Source organism: Callithrix jacchus, chromosome 12 (genome assembly GCF_049354715.1).
Source record: "Callithrix jacchus isolate 240 chromosome 12, calJac240_pri, whole genome shotgun sequence".
In the NCBI taxonomy this organism is placed as follows: Eukaryota; Metazoa; Chordata; class Mammalia; order Primates; family Cebidae; genus Callithrix; species Callithrix jacchus.
Window position 1 is genome coordinate 125,482,321 of NC_133513.1, and position 23,792 is coordinate 125,506,112.

The window sequence follows — 23,792 nt, forward strand, 5'->3', positions numbered from 1 at the left end:
AGAAGACCACATCCCCCAGAGGAGACAGAAAAAACAGGGTGTGATGGCAGGAATTTGGGAAGACTGCAAACCTGGAAACAGACATCTGTGTGTGTGTGTGTGCGCGCATGCATGTATGCATGTGCAGTGTCTCTGACAGGTGTGTTGCGTGCATGTGTATATGTTGTGGGCATGTGTGTACTATGTGTGAATGGCATGTTTGGGCATGTGCGTATATGCGTAAGTGCATTGTGTGTGCACATGTGTAGTGTGGTATGGTGTGTGTGCATTGTGTGTACACATGCAGTGCATGTGTGTGGTGTGTGGCCATGTATGTACAGTATGTGTTGTGTGTGCACGTGTGTAGTGTGGTATGCTGTGTGTGCATGTGCGTGTGTGCATTTTGCATTGTGCGTACACATGCAGTGCATGTGTGTGTTGTGTGTGCATGTATGTGTATTGTACATTGTGCACACACGTGCAGTGTGTGTGTGTGTGTGTGTGTGAGTGTGTTGCAGCCATGGATGGGGCGGAACGCTGCCTGTTCTGGAAGGAGGGCAGTGAGTGGAGAGTGTTGAGCATGGAGAGCAGCTGGCTCTAGAGAGGGTGGGGTGGCCACAGCGAAGCAAATGCCCTGGTCTTGTCCCTTCAATCTGAGGAGTGATTTCTTAAAATACTGCGTAATATTTTCAGCGAGACCTCTGTTCTATATTTGCATGTGGATAGTTCCTATCCTAGGCAGTAAATCACAGAATTCAGAGAGGCATTGACAGGGGAGGAGTGTTACTGGGTAGGTGTCCGGATTCCTGGCCTGCTCAGCCTGGAAGTGTCACTGAGGGAAATCCCTATGATACATGGGGCTTCAGCTTTTCCATCTGCAAAATACGAGGGCTGGACTGCCAGGTCCCCTTCCTCTTGCAGGTTCTAGAGACTGATGGTTCCATGACAGCTGATTTAGAAATGAATCAGATTAAAGGCACAAAGAGCAGTGTACTATGTAAGTTGCAGTGGAGATTTCAACTGTAACGCTTAGTATGTGAAGAAACAGACATGTACGTGTCATTTGACTGCATTTATTTTTCTTTCTGTTTGAGGTAATATCCTCTTACCTAGAAGTTAGGTTAAAAAATCAGAAACCAAAAACCCTTCAGATCACTCCTAGGCTGGAAAAACGTGGTGTCTCTGCTTCTGGCCTCTGGCTCGGCCCCGGCGTGCCCTCGCTCCTGCCCCTCAGCCCACGCCGCCTCCCACCCACACCGCCGTGCCCCTAGGGCTGATCCAGGGCCCGTCCTTCATAACTTCTGCAAAAGCATACAAACTTGTAATCAGGAAAAATTTGAACCCCAAGAAACTGGGCGACCGGTAGACATCGTGAGAGATCCGAGGTCACTTCTGTAGGGGCTTTGTGGGGAGCAGGGACTCATCTTCCTGAGAGTGTGGCCTTCAGTGGAAGCCAGGTGTGTCTCCTGGGCTGGAGGCTCAGGATGTGGCGCTGTAGCTGGTGCTGGACCCCCGAGGGCAGTGCCTGCCATTGTCTCAGTGACTGTCCTATACAGAGCCAGTACCTGGTCAAGGCCCCAAAATGCCTTGAGTGCTGACCCGTGATGCATACATTCCCCAGGTCGTCACACTAAATGGCATTTTCTCCACTCTTTTTCAGAGAGAAAGCAGTACGTTGGTGAAAACAACATTAGGGCTGATTTCTATTCCTGCTGGGAGATCCAGGCCACTGTCCAGGAGCTTCGTCCAGCCTGTGGATGGAGCCTGACCGGCTGCAGATGGAACTTCTGTGTCCTCCCACCCTTGGTGTCTAAGGTTATTGTGTTCAGAGCTGAGTTTACAAGAGGTGTGTGTGTGTGTGCGCTCGCTCGTGTGCACATGCACGCGTTTAAGTGTGTGTCCACTCAACCCAAAGAGCAGTTCATGGGATTTAACAACTCTGAGGTACGTAGAAGTTGAGGCACTGGGTGGGGAGGTGAATGTACCATGTACCATTGTATAAAGGAGGCAGACTCATTGCTGGAGGGATTGGGTTGTCTGGAAGGATTAGGTTCATTTCATGTTTGTGTTAGAAGAAATGTCTGACTTTGGGGCAGATGAAATAGTGGCCGCGGACCAGGCATGGTTCCCTATGTCGAAATCAGGGAAAAGCTAATACGATCAGACAGATTGGCTTTTTCTCTGGTGGGTGCAGGATTTCTGCTGGGAAATGCACTATTACTCACCAGTTGTCCAAGGAAGACCCATCCATTTCTGTTGCTGTTCAAGCCACAGTTCCTGATTTACTCGGACAAGATACTGGGCTGGTTCAGTGTCTCTCACTGAGCCTGACTCGGGTTTGCGTCTCAAGTCTGAACTCCTGTCTAGTCCTCTGTGCATAGTTTTGTCTCATTTTAGTGACGGCGTCTTGGCACATTTATTATACTCAGAACTGAATGGCACACACTAGCCTCGTGTTAATAGAAGCTACCGTGGAGCTATGGGTGAACCACTGGGTTGAAGTCTGATGGACACAAGGCATCCAGAAATAGGTTGTAATTCTACCTGGCTCCATGCCAGCCTGGCCTCCTCCTCTGGGGAAGCTCCTGGCTTGGCCCCAGTGTGCACATGCATGGCAGCAACAGCTGCACGGGCTGGCTGTTGGGGATCTAAAGGTGTGCAGTGAAACCCAGATTCCCACATTCGCTTCCCTCCTGTTTATTTGGGTCATCGTGGTTTTGCATGTTGTATGTGTTTGGAGCACTTCATACACCCCCGTCCACCACAGACACTCTCAACCACAGTTCTGTAATAATAATAAGGCTAACTCTACAGCAAAGAGACGCATGTAAATATGTACCGATTAAGTTGTAACTGTTTATATGTAAACAACACATATATAGGAAAGGGAGAAGGTGCAAGGAACGTGGTGAATGGCATCCAAGCTGCGTTGCATCCCTGCCCCTTCCCGAAAGCACACGTCCAGCAGGAACGTCCATTCCTCTCTTACATGGCACTGTTTTCACTCATCTGTCATAGGCACCTTCTTTACATCCGATTACAGTATCCAGCATTTCAGAACCGGGTTTTTGCCCCAGAAAACGTAAATATGAGCATTTATCACTGACTTCTTCTGGTCCAGTGAGCAGCAGCAGAATTCAAGTATTTAAAAATAAGGCGCACTTCCAAATTGCAGGCTCCCTTCTCTTCCAATCCAATGGGCTCGACTGAATTTCCTCCTCGTCTGTGAGCCGTCTCACTGCTAGCTCTTCCAACAGGGGAAGTCTGTATAAATGCATCATCCCCTAACAACGCAAGAGAAGGGACCCTGAAATGTTGCCAGACATGTTTACTGTGTAAAGGGGACATCAACATTCACATCCACGTCATCACACTGCACAACAGATCCTTTGTCTTTGCTAAAAATCCATGTAAATTGCAGATGCTTTTGTTGACACCAGTGTGTGGTTTACCTGTACCCGTGGTCCGGATTTCAAGCTGCAGAAGGACTATGACTGTTTCACAGAATCTGTAGCCTTCAGGATACCCCGAGTGCCTTACAGGGCTTGAGCACCGACACGAGAAGTCAAAAAGGAGAGTGTGCCCAAGTGTGGGTCCGGAGGCACTGACGCATTTGCCGACACTCACCGTCATCCCATCCTTGAAACCTAAGAGGGAGTGTGTGTTTTAACACAGTAATGGAGTTTCAGTTTAGGCTCAGGAAAATCATATTGTGAATATAGGTATCAAATCATATATTTGTTTACTGTATATTTTTAGAAAAGCTTTATTGTAAATTTATGCAAAAACTAATCGGGCCTGTTTTCTTACGGCAGCATGCCGGGCAGTGTGTGTGTATTCTCTGAGGCAGTCCCTTCAAAGCGCCCTCTAGCCCCGTGACATTCTGTTCAGTGCTAAGCAGTACTCACAGGCCTAACATAGGTTTGTATGGTGACCTTACAAGATTTTACAAATATTTTTGTATTGTGATTCCTATGATATATACCAGAGAATTTTTACTCATTTGTAAATTACTGTACAGTTTTAATAAAAAAAGTTTTAAATCTTAGATTAAAGCTCCTCAAAGGTATTAAAGAGTGAACTGAAAGCCGTATGAACCATTTCTGCATTTTCGAGTTCATTGTCTGAACAGTGCCTCTGCACGCCAGAAACAGGGTCTGCGCGGTCCGCCCACTGTGGAAGAAGCCCCAGGTCTCACCTGCCAGATCACCTGGAGGGCGAGCTCTGCAGTCAGGCGGTCTAGCAGCACCTGGCTCAGGTCGGCCACCGGGGAGGCCGCCTCCTGTGGCTGTTTGTCAAATGTGAACCATCAGAGAAACCACACAATTAGGAAAAGAACAGAACTTCTGCGGCTGCATGAGAACAGTTGATGATGTTTGCCGTGGACGGTCCCACACAGGTGAGTGACAGACGTTGCGTTAATCATTTGGGAGGGGGAACCAAAGGAGGACCAGGGGGTGGGAAGCTGCTGGATTTAGTTCTGCTGGCTGGGGCCCGCCAGTACTCGAGGTCGTGGTGACTCGGTGTCCGAACTCCAGCTTTGAAATGCGGACTGTGCTAACACAAAGGCCTGGAGTTTCTGGGTTCGATTTCAGCCGCTGCAGGCTGGATACAGTGACAGACGGAGTGGCAGCATCGCCCCGTCACCCCTGTCTCGCCCCAAGCCTCTAACTCGGCTTTAAGGGAGATCAGCAGCAGCTCGCGTGGTCTGGTCCCCCCGCCCTCCCACGCGCCCAGGATTTTGGAGTCAGAGCCGCCTTGCCTAGCGTGGGACGGTCCAAGGGACCTGAAATGCGGCCGGAATTCCCGCAGCAGTTTCCCCAGGGCGCGCTCCCGGCCCGGCCTTCCCAGCGCCCAGCGTGTCCCGAGGGTGAGCAGCCGCGCGTGGCTGGGACTGAGCAAGCGCCGGGGAGGCCAGGCTGGGGCGTTCAGCACCTGCTGCGTGGACAGCGCCAGTTCCGCGCCAGGCGGCGGGGGCGGCAGGAGGGGAGGGGAGGGCGCGGCCGCCAGGTCCGCCCAGTGCACCTGCCGCGCAGACCCCGCGGAGCCGGCTCGGAAACCGGAGCCTGACGCCGGCTCCTGCCATGACCGCGAGGCCTCTGGCCCGGCCCAAATTCGGCTGCGTGTTCCGCCGCGTGGAGGACGCCTTCGAGAGCAAGACGCTGCCGCTGGACACGCTGGGCGGCGGCCGCCTGGGCCCTCAGGCTGGGAAGCCGGTCTGCGGGGCGCGCGGCGACTGCCGAGACCCCCCGGCGGCCGCGGCAAGTCCCCGAGGGCTGCCCGGTGTGACCCAGGCCTGGGGTCCCCAGCAGGTAGCGGCCGCAGGACGGGGCCCGGACTCCCCGAGACACCCTGGAAGGACGCCGGGCGTGGGGCTCAGCTACTTCTCTCCGCGGGGCCTCCCTGTCCCCGAAAGTCCTGAGCCTTCTGGGTCCCGCGACCCCCTCCAACCCCCCCCGACCGGCCTGCCACGGGTCCTGGTCCCTGGGGAGCACGAGCGCCTCCGGCTGTCTCCGTGTCTCTTTGACTCGCGCTCCCCCTCCTGCCCTCCGCGCGGCCGGCGTGGAACAGCCTCGCAGGGTCGCACCTGGCGCTCGGGGCCTGGCCGGGGCCATCCGCGAAGGAGCCGGCTTCCACCGAGACGCTTTCCGGGACGGGAGCGGCTCCCAGAGCGCCGCGGCCCGGAGTCCTCGCTGGCTTGGAATGCCGGGTCCGGGGCTGCGCGTGGCAGGGAGGGCAGGTGCGCAGCGGGGCTGCCGAACTCTCTTCCTCCCCTCCCCGGGGTGCAAACTCCGCGCACAGCAGCTGGGACGGATTGAAATTCTGTCCCCCTCCCCACCCAGCGCTTGTCTGCGGGTCCGCGCAGGGGATCGGGGTGCAGAGATCAGGCCTTGCGGCCGCCCCTACTACACTGGGCAGGGAGTTCGGGGGGCTGGGGGAGCCGGGGCTCTGTGGGGGCGGGGCCTGAGGGGCGGGGCGGCCCGAGAGGCGGGGCCAGGCGGGGGCGGGCCCGGAACGGAGCCGTGCGGCCCCGCGCGCTCGCAGTAGATCTCCCGCCACCCCCACGCGCGCCTCGCGTCTCACGCTTCCCCCGCCCGCCCCCGCTCGTGCCGCCCCTGCCAGGGACCCCCAGGAGCAGGATGTCCTTCCAGGGCAAGAAGAGCATCCCCCGGATCACGGTGAGCCCGGCCCGCGTCTCCCGGCGCCCCCTGCCCACCGCCCCGAGCGGGGCCTGGACGCGGGGCGGACCCCCTGGCCCTGTGCGTGGAGGGGGGCGGCCATGCCTTCGCGCCTGGCCGCTGCCCGGCCCTTCCCTGCCCCGCTCCTTCGCGGCCCGGGGTCGGAGAGTCCCTGCGAGCGCCGCGCCAGACACCCTGACGAAACGGGGCGCACTGGCCGGGCCCTGCCGGCTTCCGGGAGCCTCGGCTGCGCCCGCGGAGGACCCGGGGCCGTGCGGCCTGTGCCTCGAAGCGCAGAGGCTCCTCCTTTCCGCGGCGGCGGGGCGAGCGGGGCGGGCGGACGCGGCCCTTTGTTGGCCGGGTTGGTCTGGGGCGCGCGGAGACGCCGTTCCCGGCGCAGCCCGTGGGCCGCCCGCCCCTTGGACGCACTGGCGCCGCATCGGGAGCTCTTTGTCCGAGACAAAGCGATTTAGCCCCAGCCGCTCAGGCCAGAGTCCCTGGCGGCCCCTAACCCTCCGCTAACCCTGGGTTCAGAGAGTCCGAGGAAAGCGAACGCTCACGGGCCACTGGTCCGGCGCCCCGGCCGCCCCCAGCCTTCGAGAGCGGAGACCCCCCCCCCCACTCGCATGCACCGGCTTGGAGGTCCGGCTCTGCCGGGAACAAAGCCTCCCACTTGGGCGGCGGGACAAGGGGCGGAAGGATGGAGGCTTCGAGACCGGCGAGGCCTGGGTCGGGGAGTCCGTGGGGTCCCAGACCCGACTCTCAACTCGGCAGAAGGGCTATGGAGTCTGATCTCCGGCATTAGCCCGAGACGTGGGCTGAGGGCTCCACTTCTGAGACGCAGAGGGAGGGAGAAAGGAGCTGCTGCCTCCAGAGGGGCAGCTGGGCTGGGTCTGGTCTTGATGCAGGAGGTCCCACTGGCCTGCTAGCACGTGGGAGTCGAGTTTGGGGGTGGCAGGAGGACCCCTTCCCAGGGTCAGTCAGGCAACTATGTCAGTAGGGAAGGGTGGCCGGTTCCTGGGAACTTTCACCCTCCTCTGGATGAGTGTAGTGAGAGGAACATGGCCCCACCCAGCTGCGTCTCCTGGGTTCCAAACACGTCCTAGTGTGGGTGCCTGAAAACTTGGGGTGCCTGTGAGTAGAGAGCCGAGAACACAGGTCTCCTCAAGCCTCCCTCTGCCCGGCTGGGTTTTCTAGGGCTTCCTTGAAAATGCATGGGTTCCCTGGGAGGGGTGGGAAGTGAAGAGCCGGGACAGCCCTGGGAGGCAGCCAGGGCCTGACTTGGCCACAGAGGCTGTGCAAATGCGCGGTGGTGCCCGGTCAGGGCTGGGCCTGGTGCTCAGCTGGGACTGGACAGGAGTGGGAGAATGGACAGCTCTGTAGACCAAGGGTCTAAAACTTCTTCCACGACCGGCCCAGAGTAAACGTTCTCAGCCTTGTGGACCATGCTGTTTCTGTCGCGACTGATTGGCCCTGCCAGGAAAGTGGTCCTGGACACTCCGGAAGTCAGTGGGCATCACTGTGTTGGAACAGAGCTTGATCTGCGGACACCGCGGTGTGAACTTTACAGTTTTTGTTTGTTTTCAATGCGTATAAACCATTTGCAGCCTAGGGCTGTATGAAGACAGGTAGAGGGTTTGTAGACGACTGGGTAAGGGGTTTATAAGTCACTGGGATCCTGAAAATGCAGCCCCGCAGTCGGATGTCAACAGTGGATCCCATATGGGTTCCTGGATAATGAACTCCTCATTGCGAGAGCTCTACGAAGTGGACATTTCAGTTTATGCTCTTGACTTCAGACTGATGGTGTGTGAAGGGTGCAGCCCCAGGCTGGGGCCCTGGCTGCCTCGAGGTGGGCCCTGGAAGCTGGGGCAGGTGGCTGGACCTCCCTGTTAAACGCACACCATGCCTGGTCAGTCACAGGGGGTGTCGAGGCTCAAGCAGAGCAGTGGAGGGAAACGTGCTGCAGAGTCCAGCCCGTGCCTGCATCTTTCTCCATCTTTTGTTGTGTTTCTCTCCCCCATTCTCCACTGAGGTCAGATCTTCACCTCTGACAGTCAATGCCGAGTTCCATCAGTGACACCCCACTTTCCACCTAATCTTCTGCTTCCCAGCCATCTGGTAGGATTCTTAGAAGTGGATTTATGGCTGCCAAGCGCTAGAGTCAATCCCTGTCTAATGCCATAGCTCTGTGCTGCCAGGGCTGACCCACAAAGAGCCGGCCTGGAGAGCGTTGATGCTCTGTGCACCCCCTGGGAGTGCATCCAAGCCACACCGGAACCAGAGGTCCCCCAGTCTCCTCTTCCCCGTCACCCCCATGGCCTCTTGGTCAGCAAGTCCTGCCGTCCTGACTCCCAGCCTCTCTGGAAGCCACTCTCCTCCCATCCTTCACATCCCTCACATAATCCTGTCCCAGAGCCCCTCCTCTCGCTGGGCCAACCTCAGCAATCACCGCAGCGGTGATCCCACTTCCATTGTTACACATACCCCTGCTTTCTAACGCAGCAGCCAAGGTGATCTCTTTAAAACATCCATCAGGCTGAGCGTGGTGGCTCACGCCTGTAATCCAAGCACTTTGGAGGCCAAGGTGGGTGAATCACCTGAGGTTGGGAGTTCGAGACCAGACTGACCATGGTGAAACCCCATCTTAAAAAAAAAATTAAAGAAAGAAAGAAAACATCAATCAAACTGGGACTGAAACCTGCTTAAGGCCCCCAGTCAGGGACAGCCATGGAGTCCCCAGGCCTGCATATCCTGCCCCTGCCTCTGGCCCCACCACCCCACCAGAAGGTGCCCGCCCTTGGCCTCCTCCCTGGTCTGCTGATGGCAACTCAAGCCCTTTCCTGCCCCAGGGCCTTTGCACAGCTGCTTCCTGGCTAGAATGCTGGCCCTGGCCTCCTTGCCCCTGTATCAGCCACCCCCACCCCAGAGGTCCTTCTCCCCATGAGAGCCTCGCCCCTTTCATGGCCCTGTCACAGCACCCTTGCTGTGCACTGCACATTTATCAGTCTGTGACCATCTGTGCATGTGTGTTTTTGCTGCTGGTGGTCTCCCCTCAGTGGGAGGCATCCTCCTGGGGTGGGGACTATGCCCGTAGGGGCGCTGCTCTGCCTCCACCCTCCTGGCAGCATCACTGGGCTGCAGTGTTTGGGTGGAATCAAAGTCCAGCTCTGTCAGCTCCCACCCGCCTCCGTGTGGGTGGAAGACGGGGTGGAGAAGAGCAGGACCCTGGAGGCTGCAGGAGGGCATGAGACATCGTTCACCTCCTCCCTCAGACTGGGGCCCCTTAATCCAATGGTAAATTAGAAGATATAAATATGACCTGTGGCTCTGCCACACTTTCACCAACATGGGCTTTGCCCTCTGTGCCCGCTCTTCCCTGTGCCCTCAGTGAGGCCTGAGCAGCAGCTCTGGGGTGTGCGTGGCGCTTCCAGGGGCAGCTGTTTTTGAGTACCTGGTGCCACTTCTGGGGAAATAGTAAACCCCTGCGGGCTTGTGTGCTCATTTTTACATCTAGAAACTTTGCCTGGATGTTTCATTCCTAATTCCCGAGAAGAAGTTGTACCAGGGGTGTTGCTGAATAGCTCAGTTTGGAGAAAAATTACCGATTTGTCATTCCCAATAGAGTGACCGCCTTCTGATCAGAGGTGGGAGGATCGTGAATGACGACCAGTCCTTCTATGCTGATGTGCACGTGGAAGACGGCGTGATCAAGTAAGTTTCTGCTGAAAATACGCTCCCAGTCCGTGTGCGTCCACACTGGTCACGTGGCATCCAGGCAGTTTACTTTTGGGGGAAGTCCAGGAGAGAGGTTTCTTCTTTTCCAAACCCATCCTTGGAAACAGTAACCAGGTGGCCTCTGTCAGAGCCCGGGCCTTCAGTGAGGGCAGAGATGTGTCCGGTCGCCGCAGGGCGAAAGCAGGATGCTGGCCTCCGCGTTTCTTTGTTAGTACCGTGGCTGCCTCACAGCAGGCGCTTCCCAGATATTCATGCCTACACCTGTTAGCGTGCCTGCTTCGGTCTCTCAAGCCAGTCCCTCCTCTAGTCAAAAAGGTAGCAACCAGGGACCTTGTGGAGAACCACAGGGCATGGCATCTGCACAAGGCTGGACCCCACAGTGACCGTCCCGAGCTGCGCTGAGGGATGCTTTGCTCTCTGGCACTCCCAAGGAGCTGGTCCAGTGAGTGGCCAGCTATGCTGGCCTTTTCCTTTGGGTCTGGAGCTCACGCGAACACTTGAGCGTTGCTGGGAGCCCATCTGGGCTCTGACCTGGGCTCACTGTGACCAGTGAAACCTCTGCTGCTTTCAGACAAATTGGAGAAAACCTCGTCGTCCCTGGGGGCATCAAGACCATTGACGCCCATGGCCTGATGGTCCTTCCCGGTGGAGTTGACGTCCACACAAGGCTGCAGATGCCCGTCCTGGGCATGACCCCGGCTGACGACTTCTGTCAGGGCACCAAGGCAGCACTGGCAGGAGGGACCACCATGGTCTGTGAGTGCCTGGGCCCTTCTCTGCAGGGGCAGCCAGCAGCTGCCGTCCCTCCTTCTGGCCGGGTGTGTGAGAGAGGAGGGTGTCACCGCAAGGCCTTTCTTCAGCTGCCTTTATTCTTCTGTCTGAGACCCTGGAGTCCCTTTCTTATCCCTCTGTCTCACTCTGGGTGTTGACATGACCAGCTCTGGAATGCGCCTGGGATTTCCAGGAGTAGGAATCAGTGGGCTGATGTGTGTCCACTTATTGTCTCCCAGGCACTGGTAGCTGGCCCAGAGCTGGGGTTTGGAAAACTCAAATGCCTTGGAAAAGGGGAGTGGTCATTTGTCCTGAAATGCCAGATACACGTTTGACCTTGAGCCACATGCCTTAGAAACTTGATAGGTGGAAGGTTCTTGCTCATGTCAAGAAGAGTTAAGGATGAAGGCTGTATTTTTAGAAAAAGATAAAAGCAAGGCTCATTATTATCCCATCAAAAAATAACCAGAGTTGCTATTTCTGTAGTGCTGGCTGTGTGCCCAGCACGGGCTCCATCCTGACACCCATCAGCTCACGTGCTCTCCTCCTAAAACCCTCTGAGCTCAGCAGATGAGCCCAGTTTAACAGGCAAGTGAGGAGAGTCTGCCTGCCCACCATGAGCACGTGGGGAGCTCCAGGACGAGGGCCTCTGGCCTTGGGTGCCACTCACTCTGCTGTGTCCGCTGGCACAGACATCTCTGCTGTGGTTGAGAAGGGGTCTGTTGCTTTCTAGCTATGTGACTCCAGGTACCTCAGTTGACTTGTATGAGTCACACTTTGTTGATCTGTGAAACAGAATGCTGCCCTCATGCGCTTCTGAGGCACATGTGAGTTAATGCATGTAAGTTGCTTTGTGTACCTGGCACACCAGGGAGGGCAGCTCTGAGGAGTCTGGGACACCTCACGGGGGCATTTAGCCATTGCCAAAATCACAGCTTGGTTTGGTTTACTCAGCCACAAAAGGAGAAAAAACCAGCAGCGACCCACCTTGCAGTCTGACTGAGGAGACTGGCCACTGCTCACACCCTTTGCGGGGTGGCCGGAGCAGACCAAAACGCCTGCACAGTCGAGGTTACCTGCCTCGTGCCAGTGCCAAGGCACCTGGCCAGCCGTGGGTCCCTGCGCAGACAGAAAGACACCACAGACACAAGGCTGGCCTCTGTCTTCCTCTACCTGCAGGCCCAGGCTGGCACTGTGGGTGGCTGCAGGGGCTTGGGTGCCCACTTCACCCTGTGGGGATGTGTAGAGGCCTGAGGGAGGGCTGTGCTGGAGGAAGGCATGCCTGGTGGGCACACCGTCCTGTCAGACCACCTGGCTCAGAGCTGTCTTCCAGCTGCACCAGCAGAGGACAGTGAGCAGTGTCTGGGCCTTGGGTTGTGGCTGTTGGGGCAGCAGCATGATGGCTGAGTGCAGGGGTCAGGATGGCACCGTTGAAGGCTTGTGGAGTCAGTGGGGCACTCAGGAAACCAGCCCAGCTCCCACTGGCCTAGGAAGGCACCAAGAGGCGGGACCAGCACCTTGGACAGCGCTCTGGCCCTGCCTGGCCCTGAGGGTGCCCCACGCAGGCTGAGACAGGAGCTGGAGGCCTGCAAACCCCTGACCGTCCCCACATCGCTCCTCCATGTGCGACCTGGGGGTGGGGTGGTTTGGGCTGGGGCTCTTCCTCTCTCCTCTCCCCTTGTGTGGTCAGAGGGTGACTGGAGGACTTGGGACAGAAGGTTCCTCTTTGAACAAAGCGATAGAGCAGGTTCTTGGCAGTGTCATCCTCTTGGGCCAGTGGTCTCTGCTGTGTCTTCCTCAAACGGTCCTCTGGTCTCTTGGGAACATGAAACAGAATCTCCCATGGAGGAGGCAGAGCAGGGAGGTGGGGGCCAGTGGGGGAAGCTGCTGACCATGATGCCTTCACAGTGGACCATGTCTTCCCTGACCCGGGCGTGAGCTTGCTGGCAGCCTACGAGCAGTGGCGGGAGCGGGCAGACGGCGTGGCCTGCTGTGACTACTCTCTGCACGTGGACATCCCCCGCTGGCACGACAGCATCAAGGAGGAGCTGGAAGCCCTGGTCAAGGAGAAAGGTTAGGGCGCCTGGAGGGCAGGCCGGGAGCCTGGCTCCCTGCGAGGGCCACCGCCCACCTGCACTCTGGGCAGAGGGCCCCTGTCCTGACCCATGTGTCCTGCCAATGGCGCTGATCTGCCCCAGGGGCCAGTGTCAGATTTGAGTGGAAGTTGGAGAAAAGTCATGTGAAGGCCCAACCACCGTCAGAGGCTCCAGGCCCAGAGGCCTCTTTCCCTAGCCAAAGTACATAATCCTGGAATCATCCTCCCGATGAAAGGACACAGCGGGTCCCTCATTTCTTAGAAAGGAGGCTGCCTGGGAGCAGAGTAGCAGCTGCCCACTCTGCTGGCATTTGGGGATCCTTCCAGAGGGAGACCCTTTTAAACCTGGATCTGTGTTGTCACCTTTGCTGAAATAGACCAGCCAATAAACAAGTTTAACAGTTTCCCCACAAAAAATCCCATGAAGATAAAACCACATCAGAGTTTCATAGTGGGTTTGACAAGCGGAGTTCAGGCTGAGAGGTCAGGCATGTCTAGCATGGGGGTCTGCTGGACGGGCATGAGTAGTTCTCCCCTGTATAACCTGATCTCTCCTCATCTGAGTCTGGCCCACCGCTTCCAGCCTGGAGCGGGGGCGGGATGGGGTCCGAGCAGGCCCAGGAGGCTGCAGACATCTGGCACTCCCAGGGACGCCTGCTGCCCGCCCCCTGCAGACCTGAAGGAGACGGGTGTTTCTTCAAGGCCATTCCTGTGTTCCCATTCCCCAAAGGAAGACGGTTATCACACAGGTGCCCCTTGGTGTCAGGACCCCTCACCTCCCTGCCCGGGGCTGGTGGAGCCTGTCAACCCTCGGTCCCTGGGCCTTGCTCCAGGCGGCTGCTCTGCCAGTACTGTTCTATGAGTGGACTCAGGAGGCCTATGGCCTGGTGTCTCAGAGGAGAGTTGAAGGCAGGGCCTGCACCTCCCCTCACCCCGCTGGGGCAGTGCTGGGGGGGGCCTCTGCTCCCCTAGAGCCACGCACGGTCGTAAGTCCTGTGCCCACTGGTTGGTGTTGCAGGGACAGCACCCATCCCAACCATCGCCTTCATCAGACACTTGGGGGCAGGCCCCAAATGCCAGGTCATATGCATGTTGCTACCTGGAGGGATGCCTTGTGCTGCACAAGGTGACTCAGTTTCCCCAGTGTGCCTTAGCTCGACATACTAGCACTTTCTACCCAGCGAGGAGGGGGTCCACGGGCTGGGTGGGTTTGAGTGATGGGAGGTTGGGACCCTGCCTCCAAGCCCAGGCGGGTCCCCCAGGAAGTCCTGGGGGAGGTGGTGGACTCTGGCTGCCCAGGAAAGAGGAGAGCTCGGCCCTCCTCCTGATTGGCCCCAACGTCAGAGGCAGCCCCTGGTCCTTCTGCTCATCTAAGGGCCCAGCCCTGAGGTCTGGGCTGTCCCACAAGCCTGCACTGTGAGCCAGGCATGGCAGGTGCGGCTCCGGGGCCCCGCAGGAAGGTGGGGGTGTGCCAGTGGCCAGAATGGAGGTCACCAGCACAGCGAGGCCTAGAGCCGCACTTCGAGGAAGGGGCCAGCAGAGCTCAGGCGGAGAGCCCAGGCACAGGGGCTTTTCCAGTAAGGGGGTCTGCTGGACGGGCGTGAGGGGTTCTCACCTGCATTTGTCGCTGGGTGGACCATCAGTTCCTAACCCAGAGCACAGGAGCAGGCAAGGAGAACCCAGATGTGGCCGCCTCTGCCTCACTTCCCAGCTTGCTGGTGTGTGCATGGAAGTGGGGATCTATCTGCTCACAGGCAGGCGAACCAGCTAGGGAAACACCTCGGGAGAGGGGCCTAAGATCCCCAGCCCTGTGGAGGGCAGGGAGCAGCAGAGGCTCCTCGGGTTGTGTGGCTGGTGATGGCCGAGCTCTCTGATGCCCCCCTTCTCCCACCTCTTCTCCAGGTGTGAACTCCTTCCTGGTCTTCATGGCGTACAAGGACCGGTGCCAGTGCTCTGACAGCCAGGTAAGGGCAGGTGTGGAGAAGGGAGTGAGCAGGTGTGTCCCAGGCTGCTGCTGGCACAGGCGCAGTCTCACCCAGGACCCACCACTTCTCTCCCCAGATGTACGAGATCTTCACCATCATCCGGGACCTGGGGGCCTTGGCCCAGGTTCACGCTGAGAATGGGGACATCGTGGACGAGGTGCGGTGCAGCAGTGGGGCAGGGGCTGCCGTGGGGTGGGAGGGGCTGCCGTGGATTGGGGCTGCCATTATGTTGGGCTGCTGTGGGGAAGGGGGGCTACCATGGGGTGGGGAGGGGCTGCCGTGGGGCAGGGGGGGTGCCGTGGAGTCCCAAGCTGCTGTGGTTTGGGGGTTTGCTATGGGGCAGGACTGCCATCCTGTCAGGCTGCCGTGGGGCGGGGGGCTGCCGTGGGGTGGGATCTGAGGGTGACTTTCATGATACACAGACATCAGCAAAGAATTCCACAAAAACTTGAGAGAGGTTCATAGCTTACCCAGGGTCAAAGGTCAACCATTGAGTTAGACTTAGGGGGCTTCTAAGGCCATAAAACAGCTTCTCCTAGATCCACACTTATTAAAAATACCTCAAAACCAAAGTGTCGCTGGGGGTCCAGCGACCCCCATGTCAGCCCCACAGATGGAGGCCCCTCCTGTGGAGCAGGGTCCCCTCTAGGGGTTGGGTTGCCACCTCCCTTCCAGCCAAGGGCACCTGTGTTGACAGGGCCACATCCTTCAGACACATGCCACTTGGCTGGGGAGGACCTGAGTCTGCATGCTGCACGGACCCTCCAGGCCATCCGGGTTATGGGGCCACGTGGCCCCCAAGCCCCTGGGCCCCACACCTTTTTTCCCTCTCAGGCTCTGGCACCCACAGGTGCAGGTGGAGTTCAGAGTGGGCCACATCGTCCCCATGGGACCTCAGTGGGGCCCCCCTACAGGACACACCTCCCTGACGCTGCAAGCCCACAGGGAGACTTCCTGACACGAGACAGGCTCTGTCTGCCTCCTGAGCTCCTCAGGAAGGTGCTGGCACTCCGGCAAGGGCACGTGGGGGGTCCCCGGCGTCCTCATCCACCCTTCCAGCTGCAAGGGCACCAGAGCATCACAGACACCTCTGTGGCCCAAGGCTGGGCCCCAGCTGCACTGTCAAGAGGTGGTGCTGAGTCCAGGGGATGCTTCACACACAGCAGAGGGAGACCCCATGTGTGGGAGCCTCAGAACTGGAGCTGCTTCTCCTGGCCAGTGCTGTGTCTTCCTGACACCAATGGGCACTGCGGTACACATCTCCAAGGAAGGGCAGTGCTGGAGGAAGGAGCGGTCCCCACTCCTGACCTGCAGAGTCCTCTCACCCTGCACGCACCCCAACACATGCCCCTGCTGGGGGAGGCAGTGTGATGGGCATGGTGCTGGGGTGGAGTCTTGGTCACACATGCCCTGCTGGGGGAGGCAGCGTGATGGGCATGGTGCTGGGGTGGAGTCTTGGTCACACATGCCCTGCTGGGGGAGGCAGTGTGATGGGCATGGTGTTGGGGTGGAGTCTTGGTCACACATGCCCTGCTGGGGGAGGCAGTGTGATGGGCATGGTGCTGGGGTGGAGTCTTGGTCACACATGCCCTGCTGGGGGAGGCAGTGTGATGGGCATGGTGTTAGGGTGGAGTCTTGGTGCCATCAGTCAGGAGCCCTGCAGCCTTGGGCAAGCCACTTCCGCTGTCTGAGCCGTCCTCTCCTCTGTAACTCAGGGAGCAGGACTCTCGTCTCTCCAAGCCTCCCTCCACCCTCTATTCAGAGTTCTCTGTGGCTGGGAAATGCTGGGAGGCCTGGGGGCCAGGACTGCTTGGGGAACGGGGCCTCCTGGCCATGGGCTTAGCATCCGAGACCCAGGTTCCCCTCGGGGCTGAAGTGAGGCTCCTGTGGTTTCTTTAGGAGCAGAAGCGATGGCTGGAGCTCGGCATCACTGGGCCCGAGGGCCACGTGCTCAGCCACCCCGAGGAGGTAAGCTTCCAGGGCACCACCCCACACCCGAGTGCACTCCACCCGGACCGCTGCTGCTTGGGGCTGTGCTGACCTTCGCCCTGGGCTGTGGACTGGGCAGGGCTGTGCTCACCCCATCCTCATCTGGGAGGCATGAATCCTTCCCCTGCCAGGCACTTGTTCCCCATCGCCCTGCCACCCTACAGCCTGGACCCAGGGCCCAGAAGGTGGTGCGGGCAGCCTGGACCCTGAGCTCCAGGCTGGGGCACTCATCCTAGGCTGCCTGAATCTGGGATCCCACAGGTGACCCCTGGTCATCCCCATTGACCACACCGGTCTGGAGTCCCAGGGCCCTCTCGTGGCCTGATCCCTCCCCCTCATCCCCAGGTGGAGGCTGAGGCTGTGTACCGAGCTGTCACCATTGCCAAGCAGGCCAACTGCCCATTGTATGTCACCAAGGTGATGAGCAAGGGGGCGGCCGATGCCATCGCCCAGGCCAAGCGCAGAGGTCAGTGCCCAGCCCCGCCCAATGCCGGGGCCATGGTCTCAGCCTTCTGGGTGCAGCCCTGGGAGATACAGGCACCCCAAGTCCCTGCATCCCGGTGGGGCTGGACCTGAGTCTCCAGCCTGGTTGGAGCAGCAGCTGCTCACCAGGGGCCCTGAGGCAAAACGTGGTGGGGCTGCTCATCCTGTTTCCAGAGGGGTGAGCGTGGGGGGAATAGAATGATGCCAAGTATCTGTGTCTAAGAATTCCAGTTCCACCGAGGTGGCCCCCACCCCACACCAGTATTTGCTGTGTCTAGAGCTGGGGTGCTACCCGCCCACAGAATGCCAGCCAGCTGGAGCCTGTCACTGCAGACAGCCTTAGGCTTGGGGTGGGAGGGGGCCACACACAGCTGTGATTGGCAGGGGCTTGACTGGGGTCTCCCAGATAGAAGCTGCTGAGCTCAGAGGGTCCAGGGAGCCCCAGCAATCACTGGGGCTGGAGCAGGCCCAGGATCCAGGAGCAGAACCCAGGTGATGGGTAAATGAGGGGGAATCCTCAAGAAAGCCCCTGGGTCTGGTCTGGTTTCCCTGCCTCCTGCTGTCCCTGCTGAGTCCTGAGAGACCCAGTTTCTGGTTTTCTGGGCCTGCCTGAGGATGTGCAGGTCCCTGGTGGGCCAGTGAGGGCCTGGGGGGGCGGTGTGCTTGTGTTTCCCAAATTGAGGATTGAAATAGAAACCCACCCAGTTACATGGGAAAAGACTGAGGTATGCAGGCATATGGGGTCTGCAGGGGCAGAGCCTGAGCCTCCTTCAGGACACCAAGCAGCCTCGGGGCAGCAGGCCAGGCTCTTCTCAGGGGTGCCCCACCCCACTTGGAAGCATTTCTCCCTCACCCATTGGTGGGAGATGCCTCAGCTCTGAGCTGGAGCCATGGTGAGGCCATGGCCAGGGGACCCAGGGCCAGCCAGCTGCCATGCAGTTCACTGTGCCTCACTGTGGCCCCCAGGTGCGCCATGGCCCTGCTGGAATGCCCAGGGTCCTGGATTGGGGTGTGGGTGGAGAGAGGACCTGACTCTTTCCTAGAAGGACCCCGGGGCAACCACGTTTTCCCGGGACCCAGGCCTCTGCCCGCCTCCTGCCCAGGGCCAGGGATGCTAGACTGGAGACAAGCTGTCCCAGGCCAGGGAAGTGAGGGGCAGTTGGGGGTGTCTGCAGCGGCAGCGCTTGGGGCTCCATGGGTGCAGGTGGCCGGCGGGGCATCTCTCACGGGCCTCGTGCTGCAGGGGTGGTCGTGTTTGGGGAACCCATCACCGCCAGCCTGGGCACTGATGGCTCGCACTACTGGAGCAAGAACTGGGCCAAGGCCGCGGCCTTTGTCACGTCGCCCCCTATCAACCCAGACCCCACCACGGCGGACCACCTTACCTGCTTGCTGTCCAGGTAAGCAGCCGCTCCAGGTGGTCCCAGGTCAGCCGCGGGCTGCAAACCCTGCCAAGGCCGTGGCCCACTGGTGGCCCTGACACCCCAGGCCTCTCCCACGGCTCCCTTGGGGCAGCCCACACAGTGGAAGGTGGACGAAGTCTGAGCCCTGTGGCTCCACCTGGGCCCCTGGCAGGAACCAGCCCCCTGCCTCGTACAGAGGCACCAGCTCTGCCCAATGAGGGCCTCCAGGATGACCTCCAGCTGCTGCGGCTGGAACTGACCTGGCCTCTGGCGGCTCAGGAAGGCCAGAACCCCTGGGCTCCTCTGACCCTGGCTTGCTTCCAGCGGGGACCTCCAGGTGACAGGCAGTGCCCACTGCACCTTCACCACTGCCCAGAAGGCCGTGGGAAAGGACAACTTCACGCTGATTCCCGAGGGCACCAACGGCATTGAGGAGCGCATGTCTGTGGTCTGGGAGAAGTGCGTGGTGAGCACAGACCTGCCGGGGCGCGCCGTCTGGGGAGGGGCTGTGGGCAGGATTCCAACAGCTCGTCAGAAGGGAGCCCATCTCACCTGTGCCTGCTCGTGAGAGGTCAGAGCACATGAGCCTCAGGGTGGCGGATCCCCCACCCAGGGCACCTGGGACACGTAGTTCTGGCCCCTCCAGAAGAGACTCCAACAGCAAAGGGGCAGCTGGGACCCCACCCCAGCAGACTTAGAGTTGCCTGGACACTGTGCTTGCACAGGGTCGGCACAGGGGCCCCACGCTATGATGTTACTGGGCTCCCTGCGATGCCCTCAGGACCCACGGCGCACTGCCCTGTCCTCTGGGCCCCTCCTGCCATGCTCAGCCCCCCTCCCCTGGTGACTGAGCTCTTCCCCTCAGCCACTCTTGCTTCCCCAGCCACCAGGGCTCCCTAAGGAGACAGTCACGTCCTTCTGGGGACACAGGTGATGTCACTGAAGATTCACCCTCGTGGAACCTTCATGGAAGCTTTACCCACAAAGTGAATGCAGGAAGTAGGGGCCGGCTGGCGTCACTAAAACAGACTCACAGACTGACCAGCACAGCCGGGCAGACGTTCTCACCCCGAGTGCTGCAAGGGCCATAGGGAGCCCTGTCCTGAGCTGGCTGCCTGGGGGACACTCTAGTGTCTGTCCTTGAGGGGACCTAGTATCCATCTTTTTGGGGTCCCAGCGGCCCAGCATCCGACCTTGCAAAGGCCTGGTGTCCAACTTGTGGGGGCCTGGTGTCAGTCCTCATGGGGGCCCGATGGCCTGACATCCAACCTTGGGGGGTCCGGTGGTGCAGCGTCTGTCTTTGTGGGAGCCCCACACCAGCACCCCCATCACCCTTAGCTCAGCTGCCGCCTTGTTCTTCAGGCCTCTGGGAAGATGGACGAGAATGAGTTCGTCGCAGTGACCAGTACAAATGCTGCCAAAATCTTCAATTTTTACCCAAGGAAGGGGCGAGTGGCTGTGGGCTCTGACGCTGACCTGGTCATATGGAATCCCAAGGCCACCAAGATCATCACAGCCAAGAACCACAATCTGGTAAGGGAAGGCGGCTGGAAGGCAGGGTTGGCATTTGCGGGGCTGGGAGCATGAGACAGCTTTCCCAGGAGAGGCCTTGCAGGACAGAGGCCCAGGCGGCAGCAGCAGTGGCCTCAGCCATCCCAGGGCTGTCCACACAGCCTGTCCCAGGCCAGGCACTAAAACAAGCCCTGTCCATGTCACCTCGCTGTATGGCGGTGACAACTGTGGCCCCTTGTGCCCAGGAGGAGGCCAGGGCAGAGCAGTGCCGTGTGCACCTGCCTAGCCAAGGTGGAAGTGACCCTGCCTGTCCCTTTTGTCCTCGGGAGAAGCATGAGACTAGGAAACAAGCTCCGTAGGCTGAGGGGACCATCCCTTCTGAGTTCTAAGAGCGACTCAGTGCAGGCACAGCAGGCCTGCTCCATGCTGGGTGGCCACAGTGTTCCAGCGGCTCCATGGGGATGGGACGAATGGGTGGCAGCGTGGGGGCACTGGACCCTCATGCCTTTCTCCCCAGAATGTGGAGTACAACATCTTCGAGGGAGTGGAGTGCCGGGGAGCGCCCACAGTGGTCTTAAGCCAGGGCCGAGTGGTGCTGGAGGACGGGAACGTGCTTGTCACCCCAGGGGCAGGCCGCTTCATCCCTCGGAAAACATTCCCAGACTTCGTCTACAAGAGGATAAAAGCTCGAAACAGGGTAGGGCAGGCCCCGAGAGGGTGTCATGCAGGCGGGTAGGTGGGCAGGAGGTGAGTTCTAAGCCCAGGACGCACCTCCCATAAGCCTGGCCCAGCCCCCGGAGGCATCAGGAAGGGAGTGGAGCCACTGCTTGCCCAGGGCCCTGGTGGGCCTAAGTGGGGCAGGGCCTGCTCCAGGAAGCAGGCAGAGGAGCCCCCATGGTGCTGGGACGCCCCTGGCCCTGGGTTGGCTCTGCTGGCACCTGTGAACGGCAGCTGGGTACCACCTGAGTCATCCACAGTGGCCAAATGCAGATATGAAGTGAGCAGAAAGCCACCTCCCCACGGGAACCGCCAGTGGGACCTTAGTGTGGGTCCTTCTGGGATTTCCCGTGGACAGATGTGCACACCAATGTGTGGACCGGGCTCTCAGGAGCCATGGGGAACCTCCCGTGGCCTTCCAGCCTCTTAGCCTGGCAACGCCATGTTTGCCCTGGTGTGGTCTGCCAGGTGCTTCACACATGCACAGCGATACCCGTGGTGGTGAGTGGCATCTGTGCGCACAGGCACACGTGGGGCCTCAGGGAGGTGTGAGCACGAACACGACGGTAAGATTGAGGGACGGACGTGCACACATGTAGGCAGGACAGTGGGACATCGGGCAGGTATTTTATGTGTGCGAGGAGGGAGGTGTGTGTGAATGTGGGGTGTGCACCCCTCCAGGGAGCCCCAAACTCCTGAAGCTGGCAGTGGAGAGGTGCAGAGCAGGCCCAGCCATCCAGCTGCCCATGCTCAGCCCCTCATGCCCGTCTCTGGCCCGCAGCTGGCGGAGATCCATGGTGTGCCCCGTGGGCTGTATGATGGGCCCGTGCATGAGGTGATGGTGCCTGCCAAGCCGGGGAGCGGTGCCCAGGCCCGCGCGTCCTGCCCGGGGAAGATCTCAGTCCCTCCTGTGCGGAACCTGCACCAGTCAGGGTTCAGCCTCTCGGGTAAGTTGGGCCTCAGGCACCGATGGGGGTGTGAGGGGCTCTGTTAGAGCGTCTGAGGGGCCCCAGGGCCCAGCCTGTGCCCAGAGGAGCTGCAGGGCCTGCCCTCACCTATGGGGCACACGGAAACAGCCAGCAGGGGACTGGGGCAGGAGACGCTGCTGAGGGTGTCATGGGGGCCGAGGGCTGAGCCCACTTAGGGAGGCCCCTCCTGCCCAGCATCTGCCTGGGCAGCTATGATGAACCCCTACCTTGAGGACAGTGTGCTGGGGTGGGGCTGTCATGTGAAGCCCAGGGGTGAGCGTGGATTCAGCCTCAGGGGAGGTGAGGGGGCCTGAAGAGGACCCCAGGATCACATGGAATCCAGGTCCCCACCCAGCCAGCCCCAGAACCAAGCGTGAGGTGTGAGGGAGGGGTCTGAGCTGTGTCCAGGGGCCCAGAGGGACATGCAGGAAGGCGTGCGAGGGCCCCGGCCTCTGGCATTTGGTGGTGCTTCTGGTGCATCCTCCCTGCACGGGGAGGTGATAGCAGGCCCTGCTCACCTCCCGGGGCCTCAGGCCACAGTCAGGTCCCTGAGAACCTGCCATTTCTGGGAGGCTGCAGCCTTTCCTCACCTGGGGCCATAGCAGGGATGAGGCCGGACTGGCTTGGGCTCCTCTTGGGACAGGAAGGGGTTCCTGCAGGTCAGCCTGGAGTTTGCAGCCTCCCGTGCAGGCCCCCCACCCCCCAGTGCGCCCTGGGCCTCAGGGATCTCGTGGCAGCCTCCTGCGCACTCCCTATGCGCCGCAGGCCTCAGGGAGGGAGTGCCTGCTGAGAACCTGGTCCCCTTGGCCTTCTGGTTCTGGCAGGTGGGCGGGGGCTCTGCGGTCCTGGCCCCACTGACGCAGTCACTGAATCTGCCTCCCCACTTGGATAGAAGGGACTCTGCCCCTGCCCCATTTCTCTCCTGCCCACCCTGCCCTTTCTCAGGGTCTCAGGCTGACGACCACATCGCCCGACGCACGGCACAGAAGATCATGGCACCACCCGGCGGCCGCTCCAACATCACCTCTCTCTCCTAGATGCCCAGGCCCTGCCCTGTGAGCCCTGCTGGCCCCACTCAAGGCCGCAGGGGCCCCAGAGGACTTGCCCCCCTTAGCATTTTCCTTTGTAGAAGTTTCTTGAAGGTGCTTGGCGGCCTTGCCTTCCCACTCCCCACAGGCTCTCCTTGTGGGGTCCCAGGTCCTACTGCCATGAGGCCCTGAAGAGAAGGGCTGAACCTGGGGAGACGTCACTGCCAGGGTGAGGTGGCGCCACACGGCAGGGACGGTGCCAGCAGCCTGAGCTCAGGCACCCCAGTGCCCACTGAGCCCGGCCTGGGTACAGGGAACCCGCCGGGCTGCACAGAGCACATGGGAGCACTCTGACACCGAGTCGCGCCTGGTGGGCATTTGCGCCTCCTCCCCACACCCATCACTGCCTCGCAGAGCCCCGCGCTCCCGCAGCTCCTCTCCAGAGGCCTGTGCCCGTGGCGGGCCATCGGAACTCGGTGCAGCACAGCCCGCCGTGGAGGGGTTTTCCACACGCCGAGGCCCACAGCTGAGCTTTCGTAGTAGCCCCCGTCCAGGGAACCCTTGTGATCCTTTAGGAAGACACTGTCCTTTCATTACAGACTGTGTTTCCATAGGCTTCTTAGTAGCAGCTCTGTAGGTGAGGACACCTGTAGCCAGGAGCCTGTGCATGCCACCCACCTCCTGACACTGCATCATCCGGCCTCTGATGTGAATCAGGCCCATTAAAGACGTCTGGTGCGTGGAAAACGCGTCTCCTCTCCCCCACACCATCTCTGCACGGGCGGCCTGGCTGGCTGTGGCTGGTCCAACGGCTCCTGCAGCCACGGCTCTTCTCCCCTGCACAGGGCTGCTCTGCATGGCAGGGAGGGGCTTGTCCTCTCACAGGGAAGAAGAGCAGCGGGGCAGCCTGGGTGGGGCGGAGGGGCCCCCACACTTCTCACTGAC

At 59.8% G+C, this 23,792-nt stretch overlaps 1 protein-coding gene across 2 annotated transcripts; it reads left to right on the top strand.

Annotated features, from left to right (window-relative positions):
* The first annotated feature begins 6,020 nt into the window (after nucleotides 1-6,020).
* On the top strand, nucleotides 6,021-23,594 carry DPYSL4 (dihydropyrimidinase like 4). Of its 2 annotated transcripts, XM_035290187.3 has the most exons (15): nucleotides 6,021-6,158; nucleotides 8,199-8,279; nucleotides 9,784-9,872; nucleotides 10,468-10,652; nucleotides 12,576-12,740; nucleotides 14,665-14,726; nucleotides 14,824-14,904; nucleotides 16,647-16,715; nucleotides 17,082-17,202; nucleotides 18,463-18,619; nucleotides 18,947-19,088; nucleotides 19,985-20,155; nucleotides 20,652-20,831; nucleotides 21,633-21,798; nucleotides 22,765-23,594. In XM_035290187.3, the coding sequence occupies exons 1-15, from the start codon at nucleotides 6,120-6,122 to the stop codon at nucleotides 22,854-22,856; spliced, it is 1,800 nt and encodes a 599-aa protein (XP_035146078.1). In that variant the 5' UTR covers nucleotides 6,021-6,119; the 3' UTR covers nucleotides 22,857-23,594. The 2 variants fall into 2 exon arrangements, with proteins under 2 accessions (XP_035146078.1, XP_035146079.1); XM_035290188.3 differs by lacking the exon at nucleotides 8,199-8,279.
* The last annotated feature ends 198 nt before the right edge of the window (nucleotides 23,595-23,792 follow it).

Excerpts from the sequence above, each read along its gene's own strand:
- DPYSL4 (XM_035290187.3), top strand. The coding sequence starts at position 6,120 with ATGTCCTTCCAGGGCAAGAAGAGCATCCCCCGGATCACG. Across the intron at positions 10,653-12,575 it reads AGGAGGGACCACCATGGTCT|TGGACCATGTCTTCCCTGAC; the intron begins GTGAGTGCCTGG and ends ATGCCTTCACAG. Across the intron at positions 21,799-22,764 it reads GTCAGGGTTCAGCCTCTCGG|GGTCTCAGGCTGACGACCAC; the intron begins GTAAGTTGGGCC and ends GCCCTTTCTCAG.